Source organism: Eubalaena glacialis, chromosome 2 (genome assembly GCF_028564815.1).
Source record: "Eubalaena glacialis isolate mEubGla1 chromosome 2, mEubGla1.1.hap2.+ XY, whole genome shotgun sequence".
NCBI lineage: Eukaryota > Metazoa > Chordata > Mammalia > Artiodactyla > Balaenidae > Eubalaena > Eubalaena glacialis.
In genome coordinates this window covers 83,803,503-83,820,266 of record NC_083717.1, presented here as the reverse complement: position 1 = coordinate 83,820,266, position 16,764 = coordinate 83,803,503, and the positions used below count along the sequence as shown (strand labels likewise).

Genomic DNA, 16,764 nt, shown 5'->3' with positions numbered 1-16,764 from the left:
TAATTCAGGATGTCTAAGGATAAGAAACATGACGTGCTCACCCTTGCGAAGGATGTTAAACCTTGCTTTTTTATGCTGGTCAACACAGCTGGTTTTTGAAGCCTTAACTTTCTGAGTCTTCAGACAACATTACAGTACTTAAGAATTCCTAATCCATGGCAGAAAACATCATCAAAAACAAACAAATAAAAAACTATTCACCAAATCCACAAACAACAACAATCAGGAAACCAGTTGGTAGCTTTGTAAAAAGGAGTTGCCAAATAGAAGATTAAAAAACAAACAAACAAAAAACACCACTCAAATTCTCACCAGGCCATTGAGCAGGAGAAGAACTTGGTGTTGCATGTTCTTCAATGCTTTCTGTCCTTAGCCTTCGACGATCACTTAAAAGAAGCCCTTGATAAGCCATTCCTGTAAACTGGTTCCCTTCTGTCTGACCGCTAAAACAAATAAGGTTCAGTTATTTATCGTCCTAATAGAGGTAACAAGCAATTATACCCTATACGTATTTATTTTAGATAACTGTAACAAAAACAAAACTCTTAAAACTGAGTTCACTGTTCTAATAAAAACTTATCTCAGAAAGTTCTTTAAATTAGTTACAAATATTTATCGATAGCTTTTTAAAACAAAATACCAAATTTTCTATTTAGGCAGATGACATTTAGTCATTAAAACCTTTTCCAAATGCCACCTAATACTTAAAAATCTTTTCTATATTCACTTATTTGTATTTTTTTTTAAGTCTGCTGTAAGGAGACTACTGTTGGTACTAAGATATATCAGAAAGTTTCAGGGCACTATTTTGTTGCATTTCTTAGTTCTGTAAAGTTGTGCAAGCTCAACTCTGAATTAAAACATCAACTAAGGGCTTCCCTGGTGGCGCAGTGGTTGAGAATCTGCCTGCTAATGCAGGGGACACGGGTTCGAGCCCTGGTCTGGGAAGATCCCACAAGCCGCGGAGCAACTGGGCCTGTGAGCCACAACTACTGAGCCTGCGCGTCTGGAGCCCGTGCTCCGCAACAAGAGAGGCCACGATAGTGAGAGGCCCGCGCACTGCGATGAAGAGTGGCCCCCGCTTGCCACAACTAGAGAAAGCCCTCGAGCAGAAAACGAAGACCCAACACAGCCAAAAATAAAATAAATAAATAAATTAAATAAAATAATTTATTAATTTAAAAATAAAAAACATCAACTAAAATCTGAAGAATCCTATTTTAGAAATACCTAGTCCTAAAGCCAAATGTGCCCAAATATTTACTTTCCTCATCTTTATGGAGTGGGGGAAGTACAAAAGACGAAAATAAATCTGACTCCCTGGAGAGTCAATCACAGCCTAAAAACTAGAAAATACACATTTAAACAAAATTTATTTGGATTCTCATCTGGCGCCATTTTAAGCAGTGACTGATATCAAACAAGTTGTCTTTGATCATTAAGATGACCACAGTCAACCAAACAAACTCTTTTTCACTTATTTACATTTCCAAGTTTTTGGAGTTACTTAGACATGGCCTTATTAGGCTAACATCAGAGAACAGGCCATTTTGAGAGAGTAATTCCCTATGCAATAAAAAATCTTCCCACTGAAACGGGCAGACATGATGCCCCTTTACATCTAAATAGAGGCTGCTGAATTTATAAGAAAAAAATCTAGACATACGTGTAATATAAATTTAATGTGATTCTATTTATATTACAAACTTTTCACTTATTAATATAATCCATTTAAATCTAGGTCATCTTTCCGAGTGATTCAATTTCTTACTACTTATACTGCCCTAGTCATTAAAATACAGAGTATACACGATGAAGGCAATTAGACATTTAACAAAAATTCAAACCATTACATCTATTGATATCACTTCTAAAGACATACAGAAATGGGTAAGTAAAATTGATTTTAATAATTCAATGTTAAGAATGTACTTTCTCATTTTTCAAAAGTTCTTCCTCTTTCAACTGAAAACCAAACAAACAGAAACTAATCTAATGCTAAAAGGAATAGTTCCTAAGGGGGAAAAAAATAAGAAAACTTCGTATCATAAATTACTTTGGATAGTGAACACTTCTTTTCTTGAAAACAAAAAAAAAGATGGTGATGATAATTTTCCTTTACTATTTGTCATTTTCTATATGTCTCTGTTGTTACTAGGTAATAGCTAAACTAAACAAATAATTATTTTATTTCTCATTCTCATCTATTAAAGTACACATGGCAGTCATACTTGAGGATTTTTCAGTCCCTAGGAAGCAGAACTTTAATACAACTCTGGAACAGTTTAATGCTTTTGCTGTATTAATACTATTTGGGTAATTTTTTTTTTTTTTTTTTTTTTTTTTTTTTTTTTTACCTGTAGCTATGACTGTCACATAATGCTTGGTAAATTGATGCAGAAAGTGATGCTGCTAGTGAATGAAGTGTGTGCACCTAAAACCAAAACAGCCACAATTACATTTTGTACTAACATTTCTACACAACAGTAGTATGTTAAAAATCAGAAAATACCCAGGAAACTAGCAATATCATAAATAAGACTAGGTCCTACATGAGACTACTAATTCTACCTTAAAGCTTCTAAAATAAAACTCATCCAATTCAATATCCATGCTCACAACAAAGCTAATTGATTCATATGCATCTTTATCAAATATTTATTACTGTGAGCCTGCCACTTAGCAGGCCCTAAGCAAAGTGCCAACGTTCACATTGCTGGGACTGTGTCCTAGCATGCTAATGAATAGCTTAAATAGTAATACTCAAAAAAAGCAGAACCAAAATAAGCAGAGAATTTTCAGAGCTTTTATTTAAAGTTGCCTTATGAAAACTTCTCCTTGATGAAACTAAAAACTTGATCTTATCAGTAAGAATGAATTAAATGTTTAGAAAGTATATCAATCACTGTCTGAAATGGTTAATTTTCCAGAAAGCAAGTAATCCACTTAGTACTTAGAAGTAATGCAGTCTTAGAATTTTAAATTTTTAAAGTTTAAAAATTATCAATATAATATAAAAACCACATCCTACAATGCCACACTGAATCAACATTTTGAGACTCACACAATCTTAAAATTTGAAGGGATCTTAGAAATAGTTTCATACTTTTTGAAAGCTTATCCAAATTTCTAGGAACTAGAAATGTTTACTTAGAGCTTATATGCATTGAATGCATTTTCTGCATTTCCATATTCACCTATCAAATAATTTAAGTAATCTCTGCTAAACTACTGATACAGATTAATTCATGCTATGGATTAGAAGTCTCTAATAGGATGATATGACCAGTAAACCTTGGGTCCTTCAGAAGAATGTACTACCAGAGGTTGAATGTACCTTTCAAACAAAAAGATTAAAAATAAAAATACTGGGGACCTGAAATGACATCAGCCAGTGGAATTGGAAAAAGCACAGTACAAATACACTTAGGCTAGCACAGTGGAAGTTTGATCATCTCTCCAGATCCTGCCACACTCCCTACTGTTTCTTAGAATCTATCCATTTTTAAGTTTTCAGCATAGGATATAGTTTTAATTTGGGGTAGTAACTCTGCCAAAACTCTAATTGCCCCAAACTATTCCACAGCCTCCAACAAAACACAATCATTAGGGAGACAGTAATGACGGTACTTTCTCTGGGACTATTTCTAATCAATCATGGTTCTCTCAAAGATACCCCCCTGCACTTATATTTTCATAATATCCTGGCATCTAAGCAAACAGTTATAAATATTTCTACTTAATGATTCATTTAAAGGAGATGGAGAATCCAAAGGAATATTTGGCAAGAATACTGTCTAGAAAATGAATTTTATTACCAAAAAAGTATTTGCCTGTCTTAAAGGAAGATAATAACTTTTCCACAAGTTAGAAGAAACTATTATATTAATTTCAGGTATACAGCACAGTGTATATTTTTATAGATTATCCTCCCCTTTAAAGTTATTACAAAATAATGGCTCTGTTTCCCTGAGCTGTACAATATATCCTTGTTGCTTGTCTATTTTACGCTTAGTAGTTTGTATCTCTTAATTCCCTACCCATACTGTGCCCCCCCCCAACACACACACTTTGGTAACCACTGGTTTGTTCTCTATGTCTGGGAGTCTGTTTCTGTTTTGTTATATACAGTCATTTGTTTCATTTTTTAGATTCCACATATAAGTGATAACATACCGCATTTTTCTTTCTGTCTGACTTACTTCACTTAGCTTAAACTCCATCCAAGCTGCGGCAAATGGGAGAATTTCAAGAATGCTTACTTTCAAATTACATTCATTGGACAAATGGTCTTGAACTAATCAGACTGAGAAGGTAGCAGATAACAGTACTGTAAAATATTTCTTCTAAGTTCAAATTGGAAGACAAGTATAACACATTTACCTTCTCAGTGTGTATAATACCAAATGATCATAAACTCTACATTACCTTCACATCTTCAATACTGGGATGAGGTGGTGTTTTCATCTGAACAATAGTATAAAGTATATCATGGATGTGATTATTTAAGTACAATACAGGATTAGCTATGACTGTTTTTGTTGAAGCAATACTTGCTGAAAGCAGAGGTAGGGTGGTAGGCAGTGGTAGTGGAGACTGGAGCTGCTTCACTGTAGTTTCCTGTGAGTGATAGGAGATTATTTTTTCCGTAGTTAAAATGAAGGACAAAAAAAGCAATTAATAGTTATATGATAAAAATACTGGCAGTAAACATCTGAGTAAAAGCAATATGTTAATGTGCTTGCTCACTTATTCTACAAAAATTGATTGTGTACCAGGTCCTATGCTTAGATGCAGAAGATGTAAAGATGAGTTTGACACAGCTGTGCTCTCAAGCTTTTAGCCTACTCCTAATTACCAAAACTTTTGTCTAAAAAGACCCATGCAGAGTGTAAATATGTGCCTCCTATGAATAGAGGAGCTAATCACATTAAGATTAACCAGTAAAAAGAGCTTTACAACTATAAATGAAAGAGTTATTGAAATTATTAAAATAACCAAGATTGAAAACAAAAGTAAAGTCAATACCTGCTGTGATTCTTGTAGCAAAAATTTGAGTTCCATCCTTACTGAGGCCAGACCACCACCTTGGGCCCCATGAAGGCTACAGTAACTAAGAAACACTCTGAGGAGATCTTGGTTCTTCTGCAACCACAACTTCCGTCTTTCTGCATGCTCTCGTTTAGCCTGTAGTCTCCGCCTTTCTATTTGGTGCCACTCATAGGAACCAATATCTGGTTTGTCCACCATTTCTTCCTGATCCAGAATATCACTCTCTACTTTGGAATACGTTTTACTGGCATATTCTCTAATAACTGATTCATGATTACATATCTCATGCAAGGCAGCAATTTCCTTTTCAAGCCAGTTATAGAGTTGAAATCTGAGTTTTCCACCATCTACTTCATAACCTGTAGCCAATGTTCTTAGTTCAGTCATAAGGATCTTTAAACAAGCTCTGAATTTTAGTTGTTCAGCAATCACATCAACTTCAGAATCACCTTCAAGGCAATCCTCTTTCTGAGGAGTCAATAACATATTAGGGTCTGGGGCTTCCTGATCTTCTTGTCTATCTTTTCCCCGGACATCTGCACTTTTCATTACTAAACCGACAGCATCTTCTTCCTCTTCTTCTAAGGCACTATCGTGCTCTTCACCCCAATCAAGAGTAAGAGATTCCTCTTCAACTTTTACTATTGGCTGACTCCAGTCAATCTGTGATGAAGTTATGTTTGACCAATCAATTCCAGAACTTCCATCACCATCACTCAGAGTTTTTGATTCTGAAGGTACATCATCCGTCTTTTTAAAAATGAAGTCAGGCTGATCTTTTTCTGAAGGTAAGGCCGACACTTTGGTAACTTTTGGAATTTTGGAGAGTACCTCCAAGGCTAAAACAGGACATCCAACTTTAAAATGAGCATTTGCTGTAGTAAAGAATAATTTTCTTTCTATGAGATTAATTTTATCAACAAAGTTCTTCTCCGTTTTGAGACCTAAGGTTGCCAAAGTTCCTTCAGGGGAGGCAAGGTTTCTTCGAATAAGCAAAGGATGAGTTCGAAGGTAGTTGTAGAAACTAAACACCACTGGGTTACAAGATTTGATAACTATAGAAATCAAACAGATACAATCACAAGGTATTATGTTAACTTGTAATTATATTACAAAAGAATAAAATGTCAGCATTTCCTCAAAATAAAAGACACTTAAATATTAAACTAGGATTAGTTAAACTATGATATACCCACAAAATACAGCTAAAATAAAAAGAATTTCCCTGTTTTGCTATGGAGTGATATCCAGAATATATTAAGTAAAAGAAGATGAAGAAAAGTATATATACTAAACTACCTTTTATCTAAGAAAGTAAAGAGGGAACACATACACACATTCACACACACACACACACACACGCACACTTGTATTTTTTTAAATGGAAGGAGAACACACAATTTTTTTTTTTCAATTGGTCTCCTAAAAAAGGGAGGCAAGAACAGGGTAGAGAGACGAGGAAAGAAGCTAGATTTCTCTGAAAATACCTTGATTTTATTGTTTCTATTTCAAAACCACTTCAACATTTTATATAATTCTAAAAGAAAATTAATTTTTAAAAATTCACAATAAAAGCAAAAGCAAAATTAAACAAATTATTCTTTCTATCAAGGTGGTAGCATAACCACAAGAGAGGAACTATAAAGTGACTTAAAAATAAGTAATTTAAAAAAAATAAGTAATTTGACTGAACATCCTTAGTGGGATATACTATCAAAACAAAAAGAACTGCAAAGAGGGAGACCTTCAAGATGGCGGAGGAGTAAGACGTGGAGATCACCTTCTTCCCCACAAATACATCAAAAATACATGTGCATGTGGAACAACTCCTACAGAACACCTACTGAACGGTGGCAGAAGACCTCAGACCTCCCAAAAGGCAAGAAACTCCCCACGTACCTGGGTAGGGCAAAAGAAAAAAGAAAAAACAGAGACAAAAGAATAGGGACGGGACCTGCACCAGTGGGAGGGAGCTGTGAAGGAGGAAAGGTTTCCACACACTAGGAAGCCCCTTCGTGGGCGGAGACTGTGGGTGGCGGAGGGGGGAGCTTCGGAGCCATGGAGGAGAGCACAGCAACAGGGGTGTGGAGGGCAAAGCGGAGAGATTCCCACACAGAGGATCGGTGCCGACCAGCACTCACCAGCCTGAGAGGCTTGTCTGCTCCCCCGCAGGGGCGGGTGGGGGCTGGGAGCTGAGGCTCGGGCTTCCGTCGGATCCCAGGGAGAGGACTGGGGTTGGCTGCATGAACACAGCCTGAAAGGGGCTACTGTGCCACAGCTAGCCGGGAGGGAGTCTGGGGAAAAGTCTGGAACTGCCTAAGAGTCAAGAGACCACTGTTTCAGCGTGCGCGAGGACGGGGGATTCAGAGCACCGCCTAAACGAGCTCCAGAGATGGGCACGAGCCGCGGCTATCAGCGTGGACACCAGAGACAGGCATGAGATGCTAATGCTGCTTCTGCAGCCACCAAGAAGCCTGTGTGCAAGCACAGGTCACTCTCCACACAACCCCGCCCGGGAGCCTGTGCAGCCCGCCACTGCCAGGGTCCCGTGATCCAGGGACAACTTCCCCGGGAGAACACATGGCGAGCCTCAGGCTGGTGCAACGTCACACTGGCCTCTGCCGCCGCAGTCTCGCCTCGCATTCTGTACCCCTCCCTCACCCTGGCCTGAGTGAGCCAGTACCCCCTAATCAGCTGCTACTTTAACCCCATCCTGTCTGAGGAAAGAACAGACACCCTCAGGCAACCTACACGCAGAGGCGGGGGCCAAATCCAAAGCTGAACCCCAGGAGCTGTGTGAACAAAGAAGAGAAAGGGAACTTTCTCCCAGCAGCCTCAGGAGCAGCAGATTATATCTCCACAATCAACTTGATGTACCCTGCATCTGTGGAATACCTGAACAGACAACGAATCATCCCAAAATTGAGATGGTGGATGTTGGGAGCAACTGTAGATTTGGGGTTTGCTTTCTGCATCTAATTTGTTCCTGGCTTTATGTTTATCTTAGTTTAGTATTTAGAGTTGATTATCACTGGTAGATTTGTTTATTGATTTGGTTGCTCTCATCCTCTTTTTTTTTCTTTTATATATATAGATATATATATTTTTTCCTTTTTCTCTTTTTGTGAGGTGTGTATGTGTATGCTTCTTTGTATGATTTTGTCTGTATAGCTTTGCTTTTACCATTTGTCCCAGGGTTCTGTCTATCCATTTTTTGTCTTTTGGGTTTTTTTAGTATAGTTTTTAGCACTTGCTATCATTGGTGGATTTGTTTTTTTGGTTTGCTTGCTCTATTCTTTCTTTCTTTATTATTACTTTTAAATTTTTTTAATAATTATTTTTTATTTTAATAACTTTATATTATTTTATTTTATTTTTCTTTCTTTGTTTCTTTTTTTCTCCCTTTTCTACTGAGCCGTGTGGGTGACAGGGTCTTCGTGCTCCGGCCAGGTGTCACGCCTATGCCTCTGACGTGGGAGAGCTGAGTTCAGGACACTGGTCCACCAGAGACCTCCCGGCTCCACGTAATATCAAATGCAAAAGCTCTTCCAGAGATCTCCATCTCAACGCTAAGACCCAGCTCCACTCAATGACCAGCAAGCTACAGTGCTCGACACCCTATGCCAAACAACTAGCAAGACAGGAACACAACCCCACCCATTAGCAGAGAGGCTGCCTAAAATCATAGTAAGGTCACAGACACACCAAAACACACCCAACGGACACAGTCCTGCCCACCAGAAAGACAAGATCCAGCCTCATCCACCAAAACACAGGCACGAGTCCCCTCCACCAAGAAGCCTACACAACCCACTGAACCAACCTTAGCCACTGGGGGCAGACACCAAAAACAACAGGAAGTATGAACCTGCAGCCTGAGAAAAGGAGACCTCAAACACAGTAAGTTAAGCAAAATGAGAAGACAAAGAAACACACAGCAGATGAAGGAGCCAGGTAAAAACCCACCAGACCAAACAAATGAAGATGAAATAGGCAGTCTACCTGGAAAAGAATTCAGAATAATGATAGTAAAGCTGATCTAAAATCTTGGAAATAGAATGGAGAAAAGACAAGAAATGTTTAACAAGGACCAAGAAGAACTAAAGAGCAAACAAACAATGATGAACAACACAATAAATGAAATTTAAAATTCTCTAGAAGGAATCAATAGCAGAATAACTGAGGCAGAAGAACGGATAAGTGACTTGGAAGATAAAATAGTGGAAATAACTACTGCAGAGCAGAATAAAGAAAAACGAATGAAAAGAATTGAGGACAGTCTCAGAGACCTCTGGGACAACATTAAACGCACCAACATTTGAATTATAGGGGTTCCAGAAGAAGAAGAGAAAAAGAAAGGGACTGAGAAAACATTTGAAGAGATTATAGTCGAAAACTTCCCTAATACGGGAAAGGAAATAGTCAAACAAGTCCAGGAAGCACAGAGAGTCCCATACGGGATAAATCCAAAGAGAAACATGCCAAGACACATATTAATCAAACTATCAAAAATTAAATACAAAGAAAAAATATTAAAAGCGGCAAGGAAAAAACAACAAATAACATACAAGGGAATCCCCATAAGGTTAACAGCTGATCTTTCAGCAGAAACTCTGCAAGGCAGAAGGGAGTGGCAGGACATATTTAAAGTGATGAAAGGGAAAAATCTACAACCAAGATTACTCTATCCAGCAAGGATCTCATGCAGATTCAATGGAGAAATTAAAACCTTTACGGACAAGCAAACGCTAAGAGAATTCAGCACCACCAAACCAGCTTTACAACAAATGCTAAAGGAACTTCTCTAAGCAGGAAACACAAGAGAAGGAAAAGACCTACAATAACAAACCAAAACAATTAAGAAAATGGGAATAGGAAAATACATATTGATAATTACCTTACATGTAAATGGATTAAATGCTCCCACCAAAAGACAAAGACTAGCTGAATGGATACAAAAACAAGACCCGTATACATGCTGTCAAAGAAAGACCCACTTCAGACCTAGGGACACATACAGACTGAAAGTGAGGGGATGGAAAAGATATTCCATGCAAATGGAAATTAAAAGAAAGCTGCAGTAGCAATTCTCATATCAGACAACATAGACTTTAAAACAAAGACTAATACAAGAGACAAAGAAGGACACTACATAATGATCAAGGGATCAATCCAAGAAGAAGATATAACAATTATAAATATTTATGCAACCAACATAGGAGCACCTCAATACATAAGGCAAATACTAACAGCCATAAAAGGGGAAATCGACAGTAACACAATCATAGTAGGGGACTTTAACACCCCACTTTCACCAATGGACAGATCATCCAAAATGAAAATAAATAAGGAAACACAAGCTTTAAACGATACATTAAACAAGATGGACTTAATTGATATTTATAGGACATTCCACCCAAAAACAACAGAATACACTTTCTTCTCAAGTGCTCATGGAACATTCTCCAGGATAGATCATATCCTGGGTCACAAATCAAGCCTTGGTAAATTTAAGAAAACTGAAATCATATCAAGTATCTTTTCCGACCACAATGTTATGAGACTAGATATCAATTACAGGAAAAAATCTGTAAAAAAATACAAACACATGGAGGCTAAACAATACACTACTTAATAACCAAGAGGTCACTGAAGAAATCAAAGAGGAAATCAAAAAATTTAATGAAAACTCGAGACCCAAAACCTATGGGATGCAGCAAAAGCAGTTCTAAGAGGGAAGTTTATAGCAATACAATCCTACCTTAAGAAACAAGAAACATCTAATATAAACAACCTAACCTTGCACCTAAAGCAATTAGAGAAAGAAGAACAAAAAACCCCCAAAGTTAGCAGAAGGAAAGAAATCATAAAGATCAAATCAGAAATAAATGAAAAAGAAATGAAGGAAACGATAGCAAAGATCAATAAAACTAAAAGCTGGTTCTTTGAGAAGATAAACAAAATTGATAAACCATTAGCCAGACTCATCAAGAAAAAAAGGAAGAAGACTCAAATCAATAGAATTAGAAATGAAAAAGGAGAAGTAACAACTGACACTGCAGAAATACAAAGGATCATGAGCGATTACTACAAGCAACTGTATGCCAATAAAATGGACAACCTGGAAGAAATGGACAAATTCTTAGAAATGCACAACCTTCCGAGACTTAACCAGGAAGAAACAGAAAATATGAACAGACCAATCACAAGCACTGAAATTGAAACTGTGATTAAAAATCTTCCAACAAACAAAAGCCCAGGGCCAGATGGCTTCACAGGCGAATTCTATCAAACATTTAGAGAAGAGCTAACACCTATCCTTCTCAAACTCTTCCAAGTTATAGCAGAGGGAGGAACACTCCCAAACTCACTCTACAAGGCCACCATCACCCTGATTCCAAAAGCAGACAAAGATGTCACAAAGAAAGAAAACTACAGACCAATATCACTGATGAACATAGATGCAAAAATCCTCAACAAAATACTAGCAAACAGAATCCAACAGCACATTAAAAGGATCATACACCATGATCAAATGGGGTTTATCCCAGGAATGCAAGGATTCTTCAATATACGCAAATCAATCAACGTGATACACCATATTAACAAATTGAAGGAGAAAAACCACATGATCATCTCAATAGATGCAGAGAAAGCTTTTGACAAAATTCAACACCCATTTATGATAAAAGCCCTGCAGAAAGTAGGCATAGAGGGAACTTTCCTCCACATAATAAAGGCCATATATGACAAACCCACAGCCAACATCGTCATCAATGGTGAAAAACTGAAACCATTTCCACTAAGACCAGGAACAAGACAAGGTTGCCCACTCTCACCACTATTATTCAACATAGTTTTGGAAGTTTTAGCCACAGCAATCAGAGAAGAAAAAGAAATAAAAGGAATCCAAATCGGAAAAGAAGAAGTAAAACTGTCACTGTTTGCAGATGACATGATACTATACATAGAGAATCCAAAAGATGCTACCAGAAAACTACTAGAGCTAATCAATGAATTTGGTAAAGTAGCAGGATACAAAATTAATGCACAGAAATCTCTTGCATTACTGTACACTAATGATGAAAAATCTGAAAGTGAAATTAAGAAAACACTCCCATTTACCACTGCAACAAAAAGAATAAAATATCTAGGAATAAACCTACCTAAGGAGACAAAAGACCTGTATGCAGAAAATTATAAGACATTTTTGAAAGAAATTAAAGATAATACAAATAGATGGAGAGATATACCATGTTCTTGGATTGGAAGAATCAACACTGTGAAAATGATTATACTACCCAAAGCAATCTACAGATTCAGTGCAATCCCTATCAAACTACCACTGGCATTTTTCACAGAACTAGAACAAAAAATGTCACAATTTGTATGGAAACACAAAAGACCCCGAATAGCCAAAGCAAACTTGAGAAGGAAAAACGGAGCTGGAGGAATCAGGCTCCCTGACTTCAGACTATACTACAAAGCTACAGTAATCAAGACTGTATGCTACTGGCACAAAAACAGAAATATACATCAATGGAACAGGATAGAAAGCCCAGAGATAAACCCACGCATATATGGTCACCTTATCTTTGATAAAGGAGGCAAGAATATACAATGGAGAAAGGACAGCCTCTTCAATAAGTGCTGCTGGGGAAACTGGACAGCTACATGTAAAAGAATGAAATTAGGACACTCCCTAACACCATACACAAAAATAAACTCAAAATGGATGAAAGACCTAAATGTAAGACTAGACACTATCAAACTCTTAGAGGAAAACATAGGCAGAACACTCTATGACATCAATCACAACAAGATCCTTTTTGACCCACCTCCTAGAGAAATGGAAATAAAAACAAAAATAAACAAATGGGACCTAATGAAAGTTAAAAGCTTTTGCACAGCAAAGGAAACCGTAAACAAGACGAAAAGACAACCCTCAGAATGGCAGAAAATATTTTCAAATGAAGCAACTGACAAAGGATTAATCTCCAAAGTTTACAGGCAGCTCATGCAGCTCAATATCAAAAAAACAAACAACCCAATCCAAAAATGGGCATAAGACCTAAATAGACATTTCTCCAAAGAAGATATACAGATTGCCAACAAACACATGAAAGAATGCTCAACATCATTAATCATTACAGAAATGCAAATCAAAACTACAGTGAGATATCATCTCAAACCAGTCAGGATGGCCATCATAAAAAAATCTACAAATAATAAATGCTGGAGATGGTGTGGAGAAAAGGGAACCCTCTTGCCCTGTTAGTGGGAATGTAAATTGATACAGCCACTATGGAGAACAGTATGGAGGTTCCTTAAAAACCTTAAAATAGAACTACCATATGACCCAGCAATCCCACTACTGGGCATATACCCTGAGAAAACCATAATTCAAAAAGAGTCATGTACCAAAATGTTCATTGCAGCTCTATTTACAATAGGCAGGACATGGAAGCAACCTAAGTGCCCATCGACAGATGAATGGATAAAGAAGATGTGGCACATATACACAATGGAATATTACTCAGCCATAGAAAGAAAGGAAACTGAGTTATCTGTAGTGAGGCGGATGGACCTAGAGTCCGTCATACAGAGTGAAGTAAGTCAGCAAGAGAAAAACAAATACCGTATGCTAACACATATATGTGGAATCTAAAAAAAAATGGTTATGAAGAACCCAGGGGCAGGATACGAATAAAGACGCAGACATAGAGAATGGACTTGAGGACACGGGGAGGGGGAAGGGGAAGCTGGGACTAAGTGAAAAAGTGGCATGGACTTATATATACACTACCAAATGTAAAATAGATAGCTAGTGGGAAGCAGCTGCATAGCACAGGGAGATCAGCTCAGTGCTTTGTGACCACCTAGAGGGGTGGGATAGGGAGGGTGGGAGGGAGACGCAAGAGGGAGGGGATATGGGGATATATGTATATGTACAGCTGATTCATTTTGTTATAAAGCAGAAATTAACACACCATTGTAAAGCAATTATACTCCAGTAAAGATGTTAAAAAAAAAAAGAACTGAAAAAAAAAAGCTTAAACTCTTCTCAGTAACCATGTTGTTATGAAAATATCTACATCATTATTCTGAAACTATTGTATGTATATAAAACAGCAAGTAACTATGTTAATGTCATAAGAATCCAAGCTTTTCATTATAAGACACAAATTTGAAATCTCAGAAGAAAGAACCCTATACTCTATATCTGAATTAGAAATGTGATACATGTGAACACATGTATCTCGGGTGGAGGGGTGGGGGGCGGTGGAATTTCCTAGCTTCATTCACTGAAATGGCCTAGAAACAATGACCAAACCACTAGCAGTGAGGATCCCTGTGCCCAGGCTGTGGTATCTAAATGTTACTCCCAACTAAAAGGAACCAGGATTCTTTGGAGGAATGGCCATTTCCAGGTCTTGGGCAGGAGATGCATAAGATAAGTCTGAAACATCTTGCCATAAACTATCAAAGAATAACGTCAAAGGCATTCAAGAACTTAAACAGGCTCCGATTGGTTTAAGATGAGATAATCTGAGCATCCATACTAATAACCTGCAATGGATTAAAACACAAATCTATCTAAATCTATGAGTTCAAAATAACCTTAAAAGGGCTTCCCTGGTGGCACAGCGGTTAAGAATCCGCCTGCCAATGCAGGGGACACGGGTTCGAGCCCTGGTCTGGGAAGATCCCACGGAGCAACGCCGCGGAGCAACTAAGCCCGTGCGCCAGAACTACTGAGCCTGCGCTCTAGAGCCCGCGAGCCACAACTACTGAAGCCCGTGCGCCTAGAGCCCATGCTCCGCAACAAGAGAAGCCACCGCAATGAGAAGCCTGCACACTGCAGTTAAAGAGTAGCTCCTGCTCACCGCAACTAGAGAAAGCCTGCACACAGCAACGAAGACCCAACACAGCCAAAAATAAATAAGTAAATAAATTTATTTTTTTTAAAAAACAAAAAAAAACCTTAAAAAGTAAAAGCTAATTGGTCACCTTTGTAGGATGCTAGGGAACCAAGCTATTATTTTGAAAATTGGTAAATAAAAAGAGGAAGAATCAAACATTTATGTTCCCTTTACTATGCATACTACTGGAATTCAGAGTAATCAAACCATTGCCAAGGGAGATTGTACTCTAGAGAAGCATTCCATCTCATAAAGGAAAAATAAAGTGACTATTTAGAATATTATCAGTTTACAAACACTAAAGAAATAAGGGATGTGGGCAGCAGTCATTGATAGCTGTTAATTCCTCAAAAAGCAAAATAAGCTAACATTATGAGTTCCCTGGTGGAAGTACTCCACCCAACTATGAAATATTTCCGCCAAAAAATCTGATAAAAGCCTCTAAAATCTTAATTACCAATTTATAGGAAATACAGAGAACACAGGGAGAAAAAACATTAAGTGAAACATCAGGGACACAACCAGCAAAATCCAAAACTCAAGAAACTACAGGACAAACAATCCGACTTCTTTAACAAATAAACTGGGGGAGGGGGAGAGGGGTAACTAAATATGGATCAAAACAGACATAAGAGGCACCTCAGCCAATCACAATATATAGGCATCATTTGGATCTTGATTCAAACAAATCAACTGTGTAAGATTTTATGAGAGAACCAGGGAAATCTGAACACTGAGTATTTAATTACTAATAAAATTGTTATGTGTTATAACAATGACATGTGTTATTGTTTTTTAAAGAGTCCTTATTTTTTAGAGATGCATGTTGCAATATTCACAGATGAAATGAACTGTTGGGTTTGCTTCAATATGAATCTATACAATATTAAGAATGGGAGGGTGTGGAAAGGATGGGAATATATGTATGACACGAGGTTGGTTATGAGTTGATAACTACTGAAACTGGATGATAGAGTCACAGACTTTCATTATATCATTCACTCTTTTATGCATACATAAAAATTTCCCCAGTAACAACCTTTTAAAAGTTAACCTGGAAAACATTAAGAAATAAACAGAATCTTCCTTCTGTAAAAATGTGTACATTTTATTAAAATTACCTGGGTAGCTCAGATATTTATTTTTCTTCTAAAGGTTTTATTTCCTTTCCTTTAAAAAAAATTTAAAATATTTACAGTAGTCCCTCCTTATCTGCAGTTTTGCTTTCCATGGATTCAGTTACCTGAGGTCAACTGAGGTCCAAAAATATTAAATGGAAAATTTCAGAAAAAAACAATTCATACGTTTTCAATTGCGAGTGGTTCTGAGTAGCATGACAAAAATCTCGCTCCATCCTGTCCAGAGTATTCCACCCATTAGTCATTTAGTAGCCACCTGGATTATCAGATCCACTGTCACGGCACCACAGTGCTTGTGTTCAAGTCACCCTCATTTTATAATACTTAATAACGGCCCCACGTGCAAGAGTAGTGATGCTGGCAGTTCATCTATGCCAAAGAGAAGCCGTAAGCGCTTCCTTTAAGTGAAAATTTGAAAGTTCTCTATTTAATAAGGAAAGTAAAAAATTTGTAAGCTGAGGGTACTAAGATCTATGGTCAGAATGAATCTTCTGTCCATGAAATTGTGGAGCAGGAAAAAGAAACTCATGCTAGTTTTTCTGTCACACCTCAAACTGCAAAAGTTATGGGCACAGTGCATGGTAAGTGCTTAGTTAAGATGGAAAAGGCAATAAATTTTTATAAGATTCTCAGTGAGAGAAACCACATCT

At 37.4% G+C, this 16,764-nt stretch overlaps 1 protein-coding gene across 1 annotated transcript in view; it reads right to left on the bottom strand.

Moving 5' to 3' along the window:
* The window catches only part of DMXL2 (Dmx like 2), a 146,694-nt gene that overhangs the window by 23,327 nt on the left and 106,603 nt on the right, over window positions 1-16,764 (bottom strand). Inside the window, exons 24-27 of the mRNA XM_061180318.1 lie at window positions 5,029-6,107; window positions 4,429-4,620; window positions 2,358-2,434; window positions 313-443 (exon numbers count right to left, since the gene is read on the bottom strand). Coding sequence (XP_061036301.1) covers window positions 313-443; window positions 2,358-2,434; window positions 4,429-4,620; window positions 5,029-6,107 — 1,479 coding nt within the window. The remainder of the gene's footprint in view (window positions 1-312; window positions 444-2,357; window positions 2,435-4,428; window positions 4,621-5,028; window positions 6,108-16,764) is intronic.